This window comes from Odontesthes bonariensis, chromosome 23 (assembly GCF_027942865.1).
Source record: "Odontesthes bonariensis isolate fOdoBon6 chromosome 23, fOdoBon6.hap1, whole genome shotgun sequence".
Lineage (NCBI taxonomy): Eukaryota > Metazoa > Chordata > Actinopteri > Atheriniformes > Atherinopsidae > Odontesthes > Odontesthes bonariensis.
Window position 1 is genome coordinate 16,748,512 of NC_134528.1, and position 21,925 is coordinate 16,770,436.

General features: G+C 41.4%; 2 protein-coding genes across 4 annotated transcripts; one reads left to right on the top strand and one right to left on the bottom strand.

Moving 5' to 3' along the window:
* Positions 1 to 317: 317 nt before the first annotated feature.
* On the top strand, positions 318 to 16,837 carry LOC142373502 (MAGUK p55 subfamily member 3-like). Of its 2 annotated transcripts, XM_075456789.1 has the most exons (20): positions 318 to 557; positions 5,334 to 5,493; positions 5,653 to 5,771; positions 6,192 to 6,269; positions 6,402 to 6,482; positions 6,989 to 7,126; positions 7,386 to 7,467; positions 7,853 to 7,938; positions 8,043 to 8,117; positions 9,576 to 9,772; positions 9,870 to 9,934; positions 10,474 to 10,491; positions 10,974 to 11,015; positions 13,921 to 13,986; positions 14,276 to 14,434; positions 14,583 to 14,663; positions 15,266 to 15,359; positions 15,535 to 15,643; positions 15,934 to 16,053; positions 16,218 to 16,837. In XM_075456789.1, the coding sequence occupies exons 2-20, from the start codon at positions 5,457 to 5,459 to the stop codon at positions 16,395 to 16,397; spliced, it is 1,827 nt and encodes a 608-aa protein (XP_075312904.1). In that variant the 5' UTR covers positions 318 to 557; positions 5,334 to 5,456; the 3' UTR covers positions 16,398 to 16,837. The 2 variants fall into 2 exon arrangements, with proteins under 2 accessions (XP_075312904.1, XP_075312906.1); XM_075456791.1 differs by lacking the exon at positions 13,921 to 13,986.
* Positions 16,838 to 21,099, bottom strand: psmc5 (proteasome 26S subunit, ATPase 5). Of its 2 annotated transcripts, none has more exons than XM_075456793.1 (12): positions 21,023 to 21,099; positions 19,850 to 19,921; positions 19,679 to 19,748; positions 19,493 to 19,590; positions 19,351 to 19,407; positions 19,043 to 19,273; positions 18,506 to 18,632; positions 18,220 to 18,410; positions 17,484 to 17,582; positions 17,263 to 17,373; positions 17,099 to 17,185; positions 16,838 to 17,004 (listed from the first exon to the last, which is right to left on the bottom strand). In XM_075456793.1, exons 1-12 carry the CDS (start codon positions 21,044 to 21,046, stop codon positions 16,951 to 16,953), a joined length of 1,221 nt encoding a protein of 406 aa, XP_075312908.1. In that variant the 5' UTR covers positions 21,047 to 21,099; the 3' UTR covers positions 16,838 to 16,950. The 2 variants fall into 2 exon arrangements, with proteins under 2 accessions (XP_075312908.1, XP_075312907.1); XM_075456792.1 differs by lacking the exon at positions 21,023 to 21,099 and adding an exon at positions 20,896 to 20,920.
* Between the last annotated feature and the right edge of the window lie 826 nt (positions 21,100 to 21,925).

A 21,925-nucleotide genomic window follows, 5' to 3' on the forward strand; every position in this document is an offset into this window, starting at 1 on the left:
TTCTTGATCCAATACTAAAAGTTTATCTTAAAAATCGACGTGTTTCATGGTGTTACAGCTGTTTCAAAAATGGGATTGTGTCATTTTCTGTGTCCACTTTGGTTAGGCTCTCTCAGGTTCGCCTAATTTAACGGCCGCTGACGAGAACCAGATTAGTGTATTAGCGGAATTCAAGAGTCCAAATTTGACGTTAGACCCATTTTTGGCAGTGCTATGAGGCGTTTGTGCTCTCGACTTTCCCCGCGAAACCGCCACAAGCCTCGGTGCGCGGAGTGTACGAGGAGCCCCTGAAGGCAGCAGGAGGAGAGCGAGGGAAGGCGAGAGCGAACCGACTGGGGGGGGGGAGGGGGAGGCACACTGAGAGAGGCTGGATGGAGAGGAGAAATAAAACCGAATGTGTGCCAGTCAGCTTGAGACAGAGCGAACACACAGAAGCAAGAAAGGGCAAACAACCCAAAAGGTGGCCAGCTTGGTGCCGCGAGCGGTGTCGAGTCGAGACAAAGACGAGACTGAGAGGAACGCGCGCTGGCACGAGCCCTGGCAAGAGCCCTGGCAAGGTAAAGGATGCTTTAAATGCGCACTGACTTACCTCTGCAAAGGTTTTTTTTTTCTCAGTGTAGGTTTGTGTGTCTGAGAGAGAAAGAGCAACGCAGCTCAAGAGGTGATTTTAAACGACACAACTGGAGACTAAAGCATGTGTTTCTGCTCTATGTGGGACGTGGGAGCCTAATTGTGCTGCATGTTAATGATGGGTGTGTATCACCTGTGATTGAGTCATTGTCAGCTCCAATAATAGATTTTTTTAAAAACGTGGCGTGGAGGAAAGTAATGCCTGTAGTCTTTAGCCATTTAAGGCGACCGGTGGTATGATTTAAAATTGGGTTCCTTTGGATAAATTGAATGGGAAGTGGTCAGATCCAAGCGGGCACAGTGTGAGACCTCGGAGAGAAAGAGGTGGCTGGCGTGACAGGCCTTTAGCTTTGACTTTGTCTGGCTTTGCTGCTCAGCCAGACAGACTTTTCAGGGTTTAGTGGCTCTCAGGAGAAGCCGGAGAGCCAGAGAGGTGTGGTGAAGGTCAGAGAATGTGCACAGTGATTTTAGTAAATACAGTCTTAAAGCCTGAAAAAGATGCACCTTTGTGTCCAAGCCGAGAAGACACATGTCTGAGGTGTTTTTATGGACAAGTTGCTGTGTGAGATGAGGTGAGATGAACACATTTTAGAAAAAAGAACAAAAATGAGTAAATAAATTGAATGAATTGGATTAAAAGGGACTGAACAACCTCCAGATGATTTGTGCAGGTGTATGCTCTAACGCATGTTCCCGCCTGGAGTTATATTCTCTCATAACCCCATCCGTGCATGTCCTCTTCTCGCTTTGCAGCCCATTTACACACATCATTATGAGTTCAGTGGTAGGTTAACATCGGCCACCAGTCGAAACCCTCCCGATCACACTGACCGGCACGTTATCGGCCTGTTGAGACTCGGAGAGCACTTTGTGAAAGAGACTGAGGACTGCTGAGTTCCCTCCCTCGGACACGGAGCCATGTTCATTCTCCTAACAGTGGGAGCTCCGGTCCAGCCTGGTCCTTCATCCTGCTGCGTCTCAAAGTCAGCGTGCTTAAGGCCTTTTCAAGTGGTGTTCTTAAGCCTCTTCACAGCTCTGACCTCCCCTGTGTCAGATTTTATTTCCAGTGTTTTTGTTTGTTTGTTTTTTTTTTATCTAGGCACAGTTTTAGTTTAAGTAGATTTTCTTTTTTTTTTTTTTTAATGACAGTTGGCACAGACCTTTCTCTGAGATTATTTTTCTTCAGCTGAATGTTCAGCTGGCAACCTGTTTTCCCCAGTGGATATTGGAGTAGAGTCTGTCAAAACCAAATATGTCAGATGAGCCGTGTGGGTGGGCATCCTTAGGTGGCGGATGGACTGTGCACATGCAGAGAATGGGAGGCAGATGGCATCAGCAGTGTTTTGGTGACCTCAGCCTCCCTCTGCCTTCCTCTCGGGACCCATCCTGGTACAAGTCTGGCAAGCAGGTGGTACGTGCGCATGTTTGTGTGTGAGTAGAGCGGGCGGACACATGAGGTTAAACTCTCAGAAAACACTGTTTGGTGTGACTGGATACTGCGCCAGTGATGAGTTTGACAACAGAAATAATAATCCAGGTGACAGTAAGCTGATCCACTAAACATTCACCCCGGACTGTCTTTCAGGCTTGTCCTGCTACTCTGCTGCTGAGTTTATTATTTTTTTTTTTTCTTGTAATTTACTTGTCGTTTGTAATCTGCCTCATTGTATTCGTAGAAATCCTCAGCGACGCACACAGCTGCAAGCTTTGCCATCTTATATCAAGGGGGCTGGATAAAACGGCCATATGGCCAGTAAGGAAAACTTAAGTAACTGGAGTCAGTGAGTGAGATGGAGGGACGGTGGGGGGGAGGGACCAGAAAGATGTCGGGTTTAAGCTCATGTCAGCCTCTTGTAATTGGAGAGGGGGAGAAAGAGTCAGAGCGGAGGGTAGCAGAGAGAGAGGGAAAAGATGCAGAGCCCTGGCCAAGTGGGTTAAATGAAAGCAAGCACACATTGGAGTTGAATGTATTTTTTTTTTTTTTATCCCTGAGCATGACATCATCCCATCTTGTTTTGAAGCCATAAATTCAGCGATGGGGCCATCACCGCTTTCACAAACTAAGCACTACCGTTTTGTAGTGACTTGTCAATCACGAGGCAGCCCCGTCGTTAAATCATACTCTATTGTCAGTTTCACTCAAGCTCATTATTTATAAAATGTCTGATGCTCTTCAGAATAAGATGTGAAACTATGAACTCAATCCATCAAATCGAGAAGAGACTGTGAAGGCGACAAATCAAGTGTGAAATATGAATTCTCCCCTAGGGTTCAGTACGAATTCACTGTTTAAGACAAATTCTTATGGTAAAAAGTAAAGTAAAGTTTGTCTCCTTTTTTCTCGTGGTTTTCTGGGTCCCATCTCAGCCAAACATAGAGCCCAGGGAATGCTGCAGTCACTGATTTGGAAATAACATAATCCACAGAAAAACATTCAAATCATTCAGTTCTCAAATCTTTTGTTGAGGCTAATGTCTCTCTTGCATTAGCTAGCTGTCTGACTGGATGGATATAGCAGATATTATTTGAGTTTTGGTTTTATCATGATTCTTTCCAGCAATAAAGAAAAAATATTCTATATTTTTTCCTTTAAATTAAATGGCTAATTTGATCAATTTAATTTGTTTTAGCAAACATTTGGTAAACGGTGCCCATGCTTGTAAATGTTTTAAAATAAAATGTGTGTGTGTGTGTGTGTGTGTGTGTGTGTGTGTGTGTGTGTGTGTGTGTGTGTGTGTGTATATATATATATTAGTTTTTAAGTGCTGCTTTGTCAGTGTTTTGCTGGCCGGATGAATGAAGGCACATGTGCTGATGGGAGCGCGGCATTAGACGAGTCAATCAGAGAGCGTTATTAATGACGCCTGGTTGAGGGTCAATCATGACCAGAGATCAGAGGTTATGTTACAGTTGAGCAGTGGTTTCACACAGATGGCTTGTAATCTCTGTGGTGGTGACATAAGTCTTTCAACATACAGTATGTGAGTTCACACAGACGTAGCAGTGAGACAGAGGAGGACCGGAGGCGTTATGCAGCTGGATGGACAGACGGTAGTAATCCAGCTCATCAATAACTCGACATCAATAAGTGTGTGTGTGTGGGGGGGGGGGGGTTGATTATGCTACACTGCTGCCAGCTGCGAGCACCGCTTATATTTTAAGCATATGTTTATAAGCTTGGCATAATCACCGTCTGTGTGCTCACCTGGCTCCTTAAACGACCCTCCCACAGATGCATGTTCCTTTTTTTTTTTTTTTTTTTATAAAATTGTGTTTTAGCCTCCCACCTACACAGCCAGCAGTCCCGGGAGCTCTTATAAGGTTAAACTAGGTGCACAGCAAGTGGGCTGTTGGAGTGATTGCTGCTTTGCCTGATGTGCTGCTGCAGGGGCTGTAAGAAAATAGAGGATGACTTGAGACACTGACAGCTGTGGAGTTTTGAGAGTTAGTCTTTCGTCCTTAAACCATAGATGGCATGCCAAGTCTCTTTAGTGGTTTATGGTGAAAGAACTGTGTGTGAGATGTATTCCTTGTATCAAGTGGTGTCCTAAATGCAGCACTTTAGTCACCAGGCTTCCTGTCATTTAGATTGAGAAAGAGTTGCCTGCCGCTATGAGCAGTACAATGATTTAACCAGGCAAATGATAGATGGATATTTGACTGGGTGATGGTCTACACAAACAGTACAAAGTGTTTGCACATTTCTATGAGTCACTGATTGCACAGGATTTGTTAAAATAATTATATTTTCCTTTTTGTCTGTTGATATATTCCTAATCAAATTAAACCTGAGATAATATTGTTAATTATTTGTCATTTCAGATAGTATGTGAACTATTCACATTCAAACAGCCTCAAGAACTGAAAAATTATGTTTTCATTAATCTATCAGTTTTGTTTTTGCTGAACCATAAAGTATATCAAGAAGGCTCATCTGATATTTGATTATTTATTTATTTATTTATTTTTGATAGTTTAAAACTCCCAAACAATTTAACTTCCAATAATTGAGTGAATCTCTTTTTTTTTTTTTTTAAACTTTCAAATAAACTACATGCTTTGCTGGTTATAAGAGATGGGAAACCTCGTGCTGAGCATCAATGGACGACAGAGATAAAAGGATAACAAAACATTATGTTGACACCAAACTGCAGGCCCTGCATGACACAGAACTGAGCCACTAAACAGGATGATGTGACCAGGCCCTTTTTTTTTTGTTTGTTTTAAGTTAAAGCGCGCTTGTTAATACCACAGTGTTGCCATGGTGATGACAAAGTGAAGTATCCTACTGGACAATAGTGGCCTGTATCATCTGACCTCGCTTTTCTCTAGTGTTGCAGTTAAAAATTAAACGAGAGTATGCATCGGCAACTATTAATTACAGAGAAACTAGCGCTGTAATGAGTCAGTCGATCACTGTCGAGGCAGAACCCACTGGAGCCCCTATTACTGGCATTTACATGAGGAATTATGAGCTGCTCTGTGCTCTCGGACAGCATGACTAAATATGTTTTTCATTATTTTTGGGAATTCATTACTTTGCTTCCACTGGCAGAAAACTTAAGTCTAATTGTACCGTGGGAAGTTGAGTAGAAATGATCGTTCCTTAACCCTCAGATGCTACGTGCGGGAAAGCAAAAAAAAATCCTTGAAGTTGCACTACTTACTAAGTATGCTGTATAATCCTTGCGTTTTCTTTTCAGCTCTCAGCTGCGTTTGTGGCTATCAGCCTCACCCATACCTGAAGAAGGGAAGAAAAAAAGAGAACTTTGTGAGAATCCATCATTTTCGGGTCCCGTTCTCTTCCTTTCCTCATCCTCCTCTGAATGATTGAAGCCATGCCCATCGTGTCAGCAAGCGCAGGTAGATCCAGACATATGCTCCTGCTACTTGTTCATGTTCTCTGATGCTTTAAAATGGCAGCATTGCATTAATACGGATATGTTACCGGAGCTCGAAGAGAGAGAATATTGGGAATTCTACTTTGTTGTTAAATTTCCTGTCCTTATTTATTATTCACAGGGCTGCATGAGACTCTGGCCCTGCTCACGTCTCAGCTCCACCCTGATGCCAACCACAAAGAGGACCTGGTGTTTCTCAGAGATGTCTTCAGTGAGAAGAGCATCAGTTACCTCATGAAGGTGCAGAAGATATGTCTGATGGAAAGTGGCTGCTGTAGTTGTACTTCTTGTTTTTTACTACATCTGTTTTTCACACCGACTGTCTTGTAAAACTTGGGCGGCTCTATGCATTAACAGTAAACTATTAACCAACAATGATGAAATATTCCACTTGTTAGCAAGCTGCAGCTACAGTCCTGTTCCAAAAATATTTAGATATTGCGTAAACTTTAAATGAAGAAAGTAATGGAATGCAGTGAAATATCAGATTACATTCTAAAGAGTTCTGCAAAAAGGGGAACATTTTAATAATATAACTTGTGCTATTACCTACATTTAAGTGTTATGATTTATGGCAAACAGCTCTGTGCTGTGTGATGTCATTTAGTTACAGTTTTCTGTATGAATGACTGTCTGCTACAAATTTGTTGAACATCCCAGATCCATGAGAAGCTGAAGCAGTATGAGAAGTACAGCCCGACTCCAGTTCTACACAGCGCCTCCTGCCTGGCACAGGACGTAGGTGCAATCCCATGGCACCACCAAGGATAAAAAAATAAAATGTCTATGATTAGGCAAACGTCATTTGGTGAATGATTCGGTACTGCGATATTAAATCTTTCAAGTGGTAACTTTGATTCTGATCTCCAGCTGGCAGAGGAGCTTCAGAACGGACCGCTGGAGGAGGACGAGCGAGAACTCCTCCTCCTGCTGAGCACTCCTCACTTGAAGGTACTTGCACGTACATCTAGTCTCTCCTCACAAACCCACATGCTGATTAAATGCTGGACGCTGTCTCTCTCCTGTCATTCCCTCTGAGGTTTGATCTCTTTGATGACGCTGCCTCTCATTACTTCCACCCTGAGCTGCTCTAATTTTCCTCAAGTTGATCATCGATTACATAACACCAGCGTCAGAGCTGTCTGCACTCCTTTCCCAGCCCCTGGATGCAGACAAGTCGGCCAATTTTACTCTGATCGCCTGATTATGTTCAAGTTAATGGCTTCCTTGTGAGCTTTTGGGGTAAATGATGACTGCAACCGGAACACTCACTTGCAGAAGCAACCATTAAAGATTTTGTTCCCTGCTTTGTCTGTCTCTTTCCACCTCGACTTTTCTTGCTCCTGGATTGAGCCACTTTCAAAGACCTTTCTTACGTGTTTTTCTTGCCTTCTTTGTGTTCTGTTGATCAGGCTTTTGGAATTTATACGTCAGTGTTTTGTAAATTGCTCATGCAGGCGGTGCTGTCAGCTCACGACATCGTAGCCCAAAAAAAATTTGACCCAGTGCTTCCGCCGCTGCCTGAAGATTTGGACGACGACCTGGAAGAGGAGTCGGTGAAGATCGTGCGTCTGGTGAAGAACAAGGAGCCATTGGTGAGGATGTCCACAGAGCTGAGGTTATGACAAAAGTCTGTTGTTTCTAGAGGAGCAGTAAAAGAATCCATGCTAAAATGAGTCGTTTTAGCAAAGGATGTCATAAAGAGAAGAAAGGGTTTTGTAAAGAATTTGATCATATGCAGAATTGGAGACAAGCTGTCCTCCATTTATCCAACATTTTGGATTTGTTGGTTTAACTTTCAAGCTTTTATTTTTTTTGTGTGTGTGTTTTGTTTTGTTTGTTTTTGTCCAACAGGGAGCAACTATTCGGAGAGACGAAGCCACAGGAGCTGTGATCGTGGCGAGAATCATGAAGGGAGGGGCAGCTGACCGCAGTGGTGAGTGCTTTAATCATGATTATGAGTCGAGGTGTTTTGATTATCTGAAGAAAAGAAATGACCATACAAGAGCACCGCGATTGCAAGGGACCTTGGGAAAATAATCCTTTATCCACTATAGATACTCCTATATGTTGAATGTCCATCTTATCAGTGCTGTAACTTGGACATAGAAGTGAGGAGATTACACCGTGTGACCCACTGAACCTTCAACACACGAAATCCTTGAGATTAGTGCCACGAGATTGCATATTTTGAGATTATAAACAAGGTTTACTTCAAGTGGTTACCATGGGGATATTGTTGACTTTGTGCCGACGGGAAATTGCTTTTCTATAAAGTGGTTCATGTCTGAACAACTAAAAATACTCTGTTGTGTCTGCAGGTCTGGTGCATGTAGGCGACGAGCTTCGAGAGGTCAACGGAAACCTGATAACCCACAAAAGACCAGAAGAGATTAGTCAGATCCTGGTAACGAGAAAGCACTTTTCCACGTGGAATCATACGAGTTCAGATGCACCGTGTTGGTGTCGCTGGTGGTGTATGATGACAGTACTGCTCTGTTTTGTGATCAGTCGCAGTCGCAAGGCTCCATAACACTGAAAATCATCCCAGCTGTTGCAGAAGAAGACCTACTGAAGGAGAGCAGGGTGAGGATGTCGTCTTAACTAGTATACTATGAGGAAGTGTAAGAAGATTATTTAATAAATTTTGAGTTTGTACAATATTTGTACATATTGCTTTCCTGGTTTGTTGTAAAACATTCTTACAGCAGGTTAGCTTAGCCTAGCATAAGGCTGGAAAAAGGGAAACGGCCTGCCGAAGGTGTAAAAATCCCCTTGTCTAAAAAAGAGAATAATGAAAACAACAAGTTGTGGTTTGAGTGCTTTTCTGTGATATTATATATAGTTACATCTTAATTTATCTAGTCTTTATGTTCCCATATTTTCAAGGCTTTTTTTTAATCCTCCCCAAAATCCGTTATGATTGTTGTGTCGCTGCCAAGCAACTGACGACGCTCCAGAAATAAGTATAAATTTCCAACACTAGCTCTAGCACCAGATTTGAATTATCCCAAAATTTGAAGAGAACGTTTCAAACGTTACTGATAAAAATGCGCATTTCATGTGTTGTTAGCTGGTTTGGAGCAAACCACAAACGAAAGATGACAGTGTAAATTATGTCAGTGCTGAGTAAAGGTCGCCAATTGCAAGTAAAACCTTGAGGAAGAAAGTAAAAACAGAAAAAAGTTTCCTTCAGCGATTTCTAGAGAAATATGAACGGAAGTCTTTGGATTTTTTTTTTCCCCAATTCTCCAGATATAGAAAGATGTTCATGTGATCTATAAAGAGAGTTTATTCAGAACTCATTTATATCCAAAAACTAGTTCATGGAAACATGAACACCGACTAGATTTGCACATTCACAGTTGTTGTTGGTGTGTTGTGTTGTGCTTTTCAGTAATCACTAGGTTCACTGTTCAATTCTCAGATCCACGCTCAGATTTGAATAAATTTACTTTTTTAGTAAGTAATAAAAAATAAAAAGAGGGCTAACAAATGGCCACAGTAGCAGAACAGTAATTCAAAGTCTTTTGAAACTAACGAAGCATCTTGGTTTTGAAGCATCCACAACCATTTACATGCACATCTTTGTGGTGATTCTTCAATGGCATAATGCATTTCCTGTTCTCTTATTCTAACCCAAACCATCATGGCCTTTCCCTAAACCTATTTCTAACCCTAACCATGAAACCAAAATGTCACCCTCAAAAATCCCTTCAAACATGCAGGGCCCACAGTTTAGTCTCCCCAAACACATTAAACCCCACAAGTATAACAATCCCCACAGATCATTCCTCTCGCTGGCGCAGTCAGTTGCTACATGCAAACTGATATGTACAAGTTGACTAAAACCACTTGAATATCAAAGTTGATTTCATGGGGACTTTTAGTCACTGATCTAATTGGTTTCTTGGCTTCATTCTTACTCTACACGTGTGAAACTGCTACTGCTCAGAGGTCTGATTTAAACTGTTACAATGGAAATGAGCATGCATGTATTTCCAAAGATATGAAACGTGAACATAATATTTATCCTCACGAAAGGCTTACCTGCGGGCTCTGTTTGACTACACACCTTTTGAGGACAAGGCCACACCCTGTCAAGAAGCTGGACTTCCATTTAACAGAGGAGACATTCTTCAGGTTGTTAGCCAGGAGGACGCCACCTGGTGGCAGGCCAAGAGGGTGGGCGACTGTAATCTGCGTGCCGCCCTCATCCCCTCCACACAGTTTCAGGAGAGGTAAACGGCTATCATAAGGATGCTTAACCTGTGTGTGTGAAGCTGTTTGACTTTTCATCCAAAAATGCCTTCGTTTTGATTTGTGTTTTCTCTCCAGACGCCTGAGATACAGAATGAAAATGGGTTCCCTCCCTGCTCCCGTGTCCCCCAAAACTCCCACATGTAAGAATCATTTAACTCAACAAGTTTAAGTTGTCTCCAATTACATATAAACCACAAATGTTAGCTTTTTGCTTTGAATTTAGGCTCAGATCAAATTCATACAAGAGGATGCAGAGAGGGATTATAAATAAAATGAGTTTAATCTCTAAAAAAGAATAATCCAATTCAAAGGTAAAAGGGAACCAAGGTAGATCTCATTGCATTAAAAGTCGACTCCCACTGAAAATGTGTAGGAGAAATGCAGAAGCAGAGTGGCATGTTTTGTAAAGGCGTTTCTGATAGACTCAGGTCATCCTCTGCAGACTTTGTGATAGAACCATTCAGAAAACACAGAAGACCGTGCAGAAGTGCAGATGGTGGTAAAAGATTGTGTAGCTCAAAACACAATTTTTAAAAATGGCACTTTATAAGACACTGTTGAGTTTGTACTGTGAGTTGAGATGAGAGTAAACTAAACTAAACTGGAAGCCATAGGATACTGGATGTTGTGCTGTAGACTGCTGTGATAATGTGTGTTATTCTTGCATTGCTAACTATAGATGATCGGACTGAGAAAGGTATGTAGATGAAGTCTCGTTAGAAAACGTCTCATCCCTGACCAGAACCGGTGGCCCTGAGGTGCAGAACACGAATCCTGAAACGCAACAACAAAAAGAAAAGCACGTTTCAGGAAACATTTCAAAGTACTTATTTTCAGAAAAGAAAAGCGACATTTAAAAAAATGTGCTTTGTATTTGCTAAAATGGATTTTGTGTTTTTAACCTCGTGGCCACTGTCACCGTGTTTTCATGTCTGATTTATTTTATTTTTTTAATTTATGTATTCATTTTTTTTAAACAGCCCACTTGACAATCACAAAAACATTGCTCCTTGTGATTCTGGCCATTTGTCCCTTCATAATGTGTTCATTTTTGGACAATGCTGTTACCGTTGCACTACACACCTCCAAACTGTAACCGCAGTTAACCGTCTGTGTGTTCCCCTCAACATCTCCTCCCTCCTCTTACCCTGTCTTCTCCTCCTGTTCTCCCTCCCACAGAAGACTGTGACAGTAAAGGTGCTCTGAATGGAAAGGATGTAGGTGAGGAAGCAACAACTGCTGGCTTTATACTAACCACTGCAACATTCCATGTTTGCTCATGTTAGTGCGTGTGCTAATTCATGCTTTCTCTTAGAGGCTGCAAACTATCACTGAGGTGCTAACGTTGATCGCTTTGTGTTGCTTTATTGGTTCTGGGCCTCATTTATAAAATAGTGTGTAGGATCCATTCCAAGAAAAGCAGCAAATTATGTATTTTACTCTGCGGGCATTTAACCAAAGATGGTCCATGTAAAGCGCCTCAAGCAAGCTGGTGCATAGACGGGGAAAATAAAAAGATTTTCAACAACCAAAACTAAGAAGAAAACATCCCAGACATAGAAACTGAGGTGTTTAGAGGCCAGAAAAAATCTGTATAGTCCCAGAATCCTCATTCTCGCCTAATACGTGACGTTTAAAACATTTGTTGGTCATCATATTTTCAATTAATTTCGGCAGCTGAATGTTTCTTAAGTCACAGCTGGGAAACCGTCACTGTTTTGCGTCATAACACAGAAAATGTATGTATGGTCATTATCGGAGACCACCGCCGTGTTTATAAAGAAGTGTGCCGGCAGTCAGTGAGCCGGTAACAGCGCGGTCAGTGGCGTTGATACAGCCGCGGTGCAGCAGTTCAGCATAGCGCATAGTACCTGTGTGAAGCCAGTATACATGAGTGTCGCCATACTATTTATATATATTTTTTTTCCTCAAACTCATTTCTTCACATCTCACATACACAAATACAACATTCAGTTGTATTCCCAATGTCACAGTTATATATTTCAAGATGCCAAGTCTAAAAGTAAATCTATCAGGTGACGTCAGACAAATGTTAAGGAAGTATTTAAATCGTAAAGAAAATTCAGAACTCATAGTACATCCAAATAATCAGGAAAATGTAGTCAAAGTGCTTAAAATGTACCGCGAAGAGGTCGTATTTTTCTAGATTGAGAACTATTATTTGATCTTAAAACTTTCAGTTTTTATAAGTAAAGGATATTTCAGTTGTACCGTAGTTGAGTCTTTCACAAACATTTAAAGTAATCTCCATTTCAAACTAAAGATTATTTTAATTGAGGAACGAACCTGCCTGAGGTGAAAAGGCCTCTGAGAAGATAATTCAGGTTAGTTTGACTCATCTAAGTTCACTCTCCATGTCATCAGTGCTCAGTTGTTGTAGTTAGAAAGATAAGAGTTTAAGTTACGTTTTCCAGTTAAAAGCGTGTTGTGGCTCACTGAATATTTATGATGATAAAGTAGATCTATATTTGATGTGAAACAAAAGTTCATGAGTGGGATAATTATACACAAGTAGAATGCAGTTACCTCTGTTTCAGAATTGTTCGTACATGCAGTATGAGTAAGTGTCCACATACTTTTGTGTTTTCAGACCAAGCTTTGTTTTGTTATAAATGAGGTCCCCAGGCTCCATTTTCACTCATACAGATGAACTTGGACCAAAATCTTAAACATGGCTTAACTGACGATTTACATTATGACATGACTCAAGATAATTATACACAAGTAGAATGTTTGTTTTAAAGAGTTTTACTTGTTTTCTTAGTTCATCTTGTGCTGGTCATCATTACTAAACATTTATATCAGATTTCTTCAGAATGGCTTTAGGTGTGGGAGCCAAACTGAAGTATTTGTACCACTTTTGGATGGATTGTGCATTTCTGTATAGCTACGGGTCCCGTAGGATACACCTGATTGAAATCTCTCAGCAGCTGGTGGACAAATTCTGAAATTTGGTTCAGACTATCATGTTTCACTTAGGATATTATTGTACTGTGGCTTGTGAAAGTATTCACCCCCTTGGCATTTTTCCCATTCTGTATCATTGCAACCTGGAATTCAAATGGATACTTGGGGATTTTTTTTAAATCTTTATTTTAACAACATGCCAACACCTTTGAAGATGTTAAATGTTTTTTAGGAAGCAAACACAGATGGCACCGTCCATCATCCCACGATTCCGACCAGTTTCCCAGTCCCTGCTGTAGAAAAACATCCCCACAGCATGTTGCTGCCACCGCCATGCTTAACTGTGGGAATGGCATTAAAGATGGTGGGTTTTTACCAGACATCGCTTCTTCCTTGATGTCCTAAAAGCTCATCTTTAGTCTCATTTGACCTGTGGACCTTCCTGCTCATGTTTGAGGAGTCTCCCACATGTGCTTTTATATTTATTGCTGGAAACAATGTCCCTTGACCCAGCTCTGTGGGGTGTGTGGTTTTGGTCCTGTGGACAGATACACCTGTGGAGCTTTCCAGCTCCTCCAGGATTACCTCTGGTCTTTTTGTTGCCTCTCTGATTAACAGGTGTCACACATCTGTGCCAGGTGTGTGAAGTTTGGTGGACATCCAGTGTTATTTTTTTATTTTTTATTTTTATATAACCCAATACTGATTTGAACCTCTCTACACCTTTTGTCCCTGACTTGTTTAGAGAGCTCCTTGGTCTTCATGGTCTCATTGCTGCATGGTGATGCCTCTTGATTATTAGAGATTTAATTTTTTATTATTATCATTTTTTATATTGGTGATCAGTGTTCCAGATTCTGGGGCCTTTCAGATCACTAATGGGGAGATGAGTACTTTATCAAGCCACTGTAACTCCTTGAACTTTTCGATTGAATCATAATCACTGATTCCTCTAACATAACAGGATCCTGTTAGAATATGATAAGACCAGCAGGCTTTTTGTTCCGTATACGGCCGCGTCTTTGTGGCACCTCATGGCTTCTCATTGTGCATCACAAGTGGCCTCTTCTCACCCTACATGCCAACTGTGCTCTCTGTGTTTCGACCTGGACGTAGACGCAGCATGCATGGCTTCAAAACTTCGACTGCTTTTTATCGATTTAAGCCGGTTGAATAAATGATCTAATATGAGCTGTAGTTTCTCCCAAGAGTAAGGCATCTCCTGCCTTCTGTGGCCATGCTTTCTCATGGGATTTTTACTCAGGTACTCTTACTGGTTTCTAATGGTGGTGTTCAGTGATTGTCGTGTGTGTGATGTATGGCGCAGGATTTATGTTTTTTAAGTTTCAATCGGGCAGGTTGAGGATTCTTATTTGACGTTGTTCTATTGTCAGCTTTTCCTAATTAAACTTATGTTTCTTAAAGGCGTCAAAGTGGCAGTGTGATCCGCAAAAGTTTGTGTATTTATGCAGAAACATGTTTAATGCAAATCCACAGCTTTTATACTCGGTCAACTTGATATGCCTGTCCTTTTCGGCATGTCTCGACCACAGCCAGCCTGCACAGAAGTTTCCGCCTCAGGAAAGATCCCCAGAGTGCATCCGCAGAAGCACACACTCCAGAAGCCACTCAAACAGAGTTCCTGATTTATGAGGAAGTCACACAATATTTGCCACGCCCTGGCGAGAGGCCCCGCCTTATAGTCCTGATGGGTAAGTGCACTGTGACACCTGTTGACACTGAAAAAACCCCTGATAACACCTATCATTTCAGGGGGAAAAACTGGTACCGCAGGCTGGATAATGTGTTTAAGGTAAATAAGTGTTCATTCTGGTAACTGTTATGTTGGTGTGGTCACAGGTTCATTAGGAGCCCGCATCACTGAGCTCAAACAAAAAGTGATCGCTGAGAATCCTCGCCGGTACGGTTTGGCTGTGCCACGTAAGTGTTTTTGGCTTTGTTTTCCACTTGCACTGATCAGCCATAACATTAAAACCACTGACATGGAAAAGAACACAGCTCATCAATGGAATATTCTTTTGGGAAAACCTGTGTCCTCACATTCAAATGGATGTTACTTTGACACCTGCCGAAACTATATTAGCTGACCAGTCACTGCCAGTCACCCATGTTGGCACCAGCTCTCTCCTACAGCAGCAGCCGGACCTGCAAAAACTGCTTTAAACATCATTCAAGTCTCAGGTGTTCACCTGGATGCAAATCTGATGGCAGAGCCCAAAGGATCCATGATTAAAACTGTTGTTTGATTTATTTTTTTAATTAAAATAATAATAATTGGGTTATGCCTCGCTTAATCAGAACTCCTTTTAGTGGTGTGAAAAGGACCCGTTCCACACTACATGTGTGGTCATAATGTTATGGGCGATGGCTGTACTGTCGGTGTATCTACAGGTTGACACGATAAACACACAGTTACATACATACAATATAGAGGTTTTCACTGTTATTTAGAAACATTCATTTACTCGGCCAGCATCTTTTTGTCCACTTTGTCTTCCTGCTCCATCTCATGTGGGCCGAAGACACCACTCGAGCCAGGAAGAGCCATGAAAGAGAAGGAGTGGAGTACCACTTCATCAGTAAAGCAGCTTTCGAGGCAGACATCCAGAATGGCAAGTGAGTATTAGAAACAAATTGAATAAAATGATTTAAAAATAAATAAATGTCTTAACTCTAGATTTCACAATAATGCAAAATGATAAATTGAAGGGTTCAAGTAATGTTTCTTATCTTGTAGCTTGTACAGATTAAACCACTCAGAATCAGTGACGATGGTGCTGTGTTTCTGCAGGTTTATTGAATACGGCGAGTATAAAGAGAATCTGTATGGCACCAGTTTGGAGTCCATTCACAAAGTATTGAATCAAAGCAAAGTCTGTCTTGTGGATGTGCAGCCCGAGGTAGGTATTTTTAATCATTGAATATGATTGGTCTTTTACAGGAACATATGCCGTAGAGAGTTTTCATGACACATCTGGTTATTTTTTTATGTAAAAATGGAAATTTTTAAAAAGATTTAGTTTGACTTTTTGATTTACATGCTGACATTGGCTGCTTCACAAAGGATTTCTTAATCCGTAAATAAGTTGCACAAAACTAGTACATTTTGACTTAGATAAAGCTCCATGGCAATTATAAGTGTTTGTTTATTGTTGCTGGGTGGCGTAATGAATGTTTCCCCAACATCCAGGCTCTGAAGACTCTTCGGACAGCTGACTTCAAACCATTTGTCATCTTTGTGAGGCCTCGCATCGTTGATGGTCAAAGAAAACACTTTGGCTCGTCTTCCTCACTCAGCGTGGGAATCACGGTGAGTCACATGACAAACCAAACAATACTAAGTACCTAGAAGCTTTGCATAAAGACTGAAACACCTAATATTTGTCAGATGTTTCAGCTTCAGTGATGAATCAATGTAAATCACCTTAATCAGAAGATGGGTAACATAGATGAATCCCCCTCTGATCTAATTAGGAGGAGGATCTTCATGAAATGAAGCAGTCAGCAGAGAGGATGGACGAGAGCTACGGCCATTGGATAGACTACGTCCTGGTGAAAGAGGACTCAGTCAGTGCCTTAGCGGAGCTTCAGATGGTACTGGATGGGGTACAGATGGAGCCACAGTGGGTGCCTGTGTGCTGGGTGAGGCATTAGCCACCTGAGCTTCCCATCAGCGGTTAAGAAACAGGCCCACTGTGCAGACACTAAACTGTGGGGTAATAATGGAATGATCCAGTGTTTACTACCCTATCACCATTCCACATGTTATGAGGTTTGTGATAGCTGAGTGGTGTCGCCATCGTAATTAATCCTCAGCTGTGACTGAAAACCTTTCCATCAATAGAATGTCGTTTTGATCAGCAAAATATGGTCATAGATGCAGTGCTGGTGTACATACTGTATAACTCAAAAGTACAGTGTTAAGTATTATAGCTCTCATAGGGATGGAGGACCAAGTTTTCAAAGCAGGTCACTATGAAACGTGCTCTGCCCCCTGTAACAGCAGCTGTAATGGAAAGTGCCATACTGAAATTACTCTGTACTACTGCTGTATGACTTTCAGAGTTCAGAAATAAAGAAAGAGCCAGACAACATTTATCGGGGAACCATTTAATTATGGATTTTAGTTATGCAACAATTACAAACCATAAACAAAGAAAGGAAAATATACATGTGTGGTTGTATCGTGCAAGAATACACAAGGCCTTTACTTCCACAGCTTCTTGATAGACATGTTCTTCTCACTGTCTTTCTGCATGACCTGGTAAGGAGAACAAGATGTTAGTGGGCAGGAACTGGTGTAAAAAAAACACTAAAAATAAGTAGGCTGGGTTTGGCCTCATTTTTATACCAACCTTTGCCACAGCCATCTCAAAGTCCTCCTGGGTGACGTGAACTCTCCGCTCTCTCAGTGCATACATCCCTGCCTCTGTGCAGACTCCCTGCCACACAAAATGAGAATTTAATTGGGCACACATCATTTTACACTTAAATGCTTTCATTTAATCGACTAACTCACCTTAACCTCTGCGCCAGAGGCTCCTGGCATCAGCTCTGCGATCTTTCTCAGGTTAATGCCTCGTGTTAGGTTCATCTTCCTGGAGTGGATCTTCAGGATGTCCAGACGGGCCTGTTGGTGCAGAGTTGCAGACATGTTTAAGTGGATTATGGGACTGATTGATTTAAGAATGCGTGTGGTAATTAACTTAGAGTAGCATGCATGATGCAGTGATTTATGACCTCTTCATTGGGAGGGGGGAACTCTATCTTCCTGTCAATCCTTCCTGGTCTGAGCAGAGCAGAGTCCAAGATGTCGATACGATTGGTGGCCATGATGACCTGCACAGATGGAGAAAAATAGATTAGAGTGGTTGAATAGATCTAGAAGAATATAAATAAATTTCTCTCGTTTGGCATTTATAAGCAGCATTTGTGTTCATTACCAAATTTAATTCACTCTTAAGGATCTAACAGAGCCACTGCAGGTAAAAACAAATAAAATGTTAGGTTAAAGTAATTAAAACATTTAGCTTCCCTTTGTGAGGATTAATATCAAACTAATAATAAACCCAGATTTCACATCGTATCACAAACAAGAGAACTTTGAAGAGAGTTGGTGTAAACTGAATGGTTTAGATGTGGTGACGATGTAGCCGAGTTCACTGCTGCACCTCAATGAGATTCAGTTCAATTCATTATATAGATTTGAGTTTTCTTCTCACTTTAACAATCTCATTGAATTTCAAATTACAACTTTGAGACTTAATATCAACATTTTCTCATTACTTCAGACCCCATTTTTCTTTGTGTAAAATCGCCTAATTCACAAGAAGCATTTTATTTCCTCTTAATTCTACTCTACGGTTCTGATAATACTGGCTGACCTGTGCATATTATGGAATGCTTATGAACTACACACTGCTACGTGCCGTTCCCTTCAGCATAGAAAAAGGAGAAAAACAAACATCTGTCATACCTTGATGTTTTTTGTTGCCTCGAAACCATCCAGCTGATTGAGCAGCTCCAACATTGTCCTCTGCACCTCACTGTCCCCACCCGAGCCGCCCTCCAGGCGAGACGAGCCGATGGAGTCGATCTCGTCCATGAAGATGATGGAGGGAGCATGCTCTCTCGCCATGACGAACAGCTCACGCACCATGCGAGCACCTGAAGCAACACAAGGAGACATCAAGGTTTTACAACCAGATTTACCAAAGGTAAAACAGATATTACTTTGAATGAAGATACACGTGGAAACTCACCCTCTCCAATGAATTTCTGCACCAGTTCAGAGCCAGACACCCTGATAAAAGTACAGTCAGTGTGGTGGGCCACAGCTCTGGCCAGCAGGGTCTTCCCTGTACCTGGTGGGCCGTATAACAGCACACCCTGCAAGCAAGCAGCAAAATAAATAAAAAAAAAAAATCCTGTGCCATGCTGCAACTGATAAATGAGCAAAATCAGTCTGAGTTGTGAAGCAGGGTTGAATTGGTATTGTTTTACATCACAGAGCCGTGTCCTTTTTTTTCCTCTGCGTGTCTTAAACCAAATCAGTAGATTAAGTATTAAATGATCTTTGATGCAACTCGAAAAACTGAAAGTTCTGTCTTTTTCTTTACATTTTAAGCAGATAAGAATGTCGGACATTTGCAGGATTTCAGTGGTTTGGTGACTCGACTGCAGCTGGAAGATATTTACAAACCAGAAGGCTTCAAATGTCAATATATGCAAAAACAAAAGCTTTATAGATTTCATACTCGTCAGCTCACTTAAAAAAAAAAAAAAAAAAATCCACCCACCTTGGGTTGAGCGATTCCCAAAGCCTCAAAAAGCTCTGGGTGTTTGACAGGTAGCTCAATAACTTCTTTGATCTCCTTGATCTGTTTATCGAGGCCACCGATCATTTCATACGTGGAGTCCGGCACCTTCTCCACCATCATGAGGGATACCAGAGGGTCCACCTTGTTGGGCAGGATCTTATGCAGGGTGTAGCTGTCGTTACGCAGAGCCACGCGGCAGTTTGGAGTCACCTGGTCCAGAAGACAGTGATTATCAAACCACTGACGTTACCTGCTTAAAACATGACTATAATAGCTAAAATACTTACATCATTGATGTCAATGTTCTTGTCCACATCCACAACAAATTTTCCTTCTGGATGCACCTGAGTTGATTGAAGACGTAAGTTCATTCAAACTGCAATCCACCAATCAAACTAGCATGCTGCGCAAAACATCAACATGGCATACCTTGACCAACACTTTCTTTTTGTCCATAACCCTGACCACTTCTCCCACATAAGACCCCTGCTCCTGTAATAACTGCAACTCCTCGCGAAGGAGCCGCACTGAGAGACAAGAAGAAGAACTTGGGTTTTTCACAAAGGCTCGTCTACAGAATGAAAGGAAAATTTAACAAGACGGAAAACGGCGTACCTTTGGCATTCAGCTCATTTCTCTGGGCCTGCAGACGTCTAAGGTTCTGGCTCTTTTCGTTCACCGTTAACTATTTGAAAAACATAAAACCCAGCAGCTCAGAATTGACGGGCAAACAGAAAACGTGCAATTCTGAGTCACACTCCCAGCTTTTGTTTTTTTTTTCCTCACCTGCAACTCTTCTATTTTAGACAAGTAGTACTGGCGAAGGCCTGATCCACCTTTACTCTCCCCCATCTCCATCTGTTAAAGGAAACTCAAAGTTAGTCACACATTTCCTCTCAGTGAGATCTCCACTATCACAATGGGCTGGAGCAGCAAATTAAAAAAAAACACACTCTTCTATAACACATGTCCTGAATGTATTTGTACAGCCTGAAAATTACAGATCTAGACAGTTTTAATCTTACACCATTAGTTTTAGGTCCTCTGAAATGTCAGCAAAGCGAGACAACAAGCACTATTAGATCTCACGAGTATCGACTGGAATAAGTCAAATTTAGGATAATGCTAAGCTTTTGCGGCGAACCCACGTTTTTCCGAGGCTGAAACCTAGGATTATATCAGTATTTGGCCAACAATGACCAATTAATCATCTGTGAACATCTGCTCACTATTTTTTTTCTTTAAATTCAATGGTCAACCAGCTAAAAAGGTTTAGTTGAGGATTCAGAAAACGTATTTATGAACAGTGATTACTCACTGAGCTTGATTAGTAAAGTTGAAACGCTGACGTATAAATCAAATAAAATGAAAACTACTTTATCCTAAAGGGAAATTATATGAGTTTACATATACTACACTAAATATATATATATTTGGAGTGCGCAAAATATAAATGCTTAGATGCAGTGTTAGCAAAAACAAAAAATAAGCTTAACTGGGCTCAGAAGTAACGTTATCTCCTTGCGTTGGTTGGTGTCTGCTAGCACTAGCCATCAGACGCGATTCAAGTAACGCTAAGCGATTTCCTAAGAACAGGCCAGTTGTAATTACCAACACTAAGCATTTGTAAATGTGAAAATAGACGAATGACGGCGACGAAAAGCTGTCAGTCAACAGAAAATTAAGTTAGCCCAGGCCAGTTTAACTGTGTGCGCAATTGACAGTGAGCTGCTTAGCCCTTTAGCTAGGTTAGCTACAATGAGACAGCAAACCGGCAGCACACAACACATTCATTGTTTTTTCATTAAGTATCGTCTCAAATGTTTAACTACTGTCGCCAAGTCGTTCCTTGTCACATTTGTAGAAAACGAGTCATTTCCGTCAAAGAAAGTCTTTCGCATTTCCTCGCTGCTGTGAGGATGTAAAACACACAACAAAACTGCAGGAAAATACACCTACATGATCGATCCCGTCTATCTCCATCTTGAAATTTCTGCTTCCGTTTCAGAGCAAACCCACTTCCGGTGGACTTCTTCGAGTTATTTTTTCATTTTGAGAGCGCACATCGCCCCCTAGACCCCACCCCCGCCTCTCCTCCTCGGCTTTGTTTTAAACACACATCAGATAAATGTAAAAAAAAACTGCGTTTATGGAGGTGTCCAGACTTGTTGATGAGCAATTAATCAAGCTTATTTGATTAGCAGCACCTGGCTGCTATTTACCCAGTTAATTCCTATGGAAGCAGAAGGGTTGGGCTTAGTTTTACACACACTGCTTCTGCATTTTGGCTTTGTTTAGGTTGTGTATTCCTACTTTTAAATATACTTTATTATGTAATAGTACATGAGACCTTAGAATGAAAAAAAGGTGTCCTTACTTCCGTTTGTTTTTCTTAAACACAGTGTTTGACTTTGTCCTTATTTGAGGAGTGGTGTTTCCGCAAAACCAGACATACCTGTTGACACGGCAGCCCCGCAGCGCAGCACCTGAGCTGTGACCAGCCCGGACACGCACAAGCAGAACTCCGGCTCCGGTAACAACAGAAAAACCCACGCCATTTATCAAAGCCATGGGAAATGTTTCGTGCAGAGCACTTTTGTAATAGGGTCGGCGTTAAAGATAACAGCACAACAAACACTTGTAAGTACATTTATTGTAAAAAATACTTCAAACGTAAAAAAGATAAAGGCTTTCGAACGACCGACAACATGCAAACGTCTTACAAAGAAGCTGTACGAAAATATCTGCACGCCACATTTCTCATATTCCACACGTCATATTCACAAAACAAATTTTGGCACATGAACATGGAATGTTTCAAGAACATGTCAAACAAAAGCTTAATAAAAGAGCACTTCGATT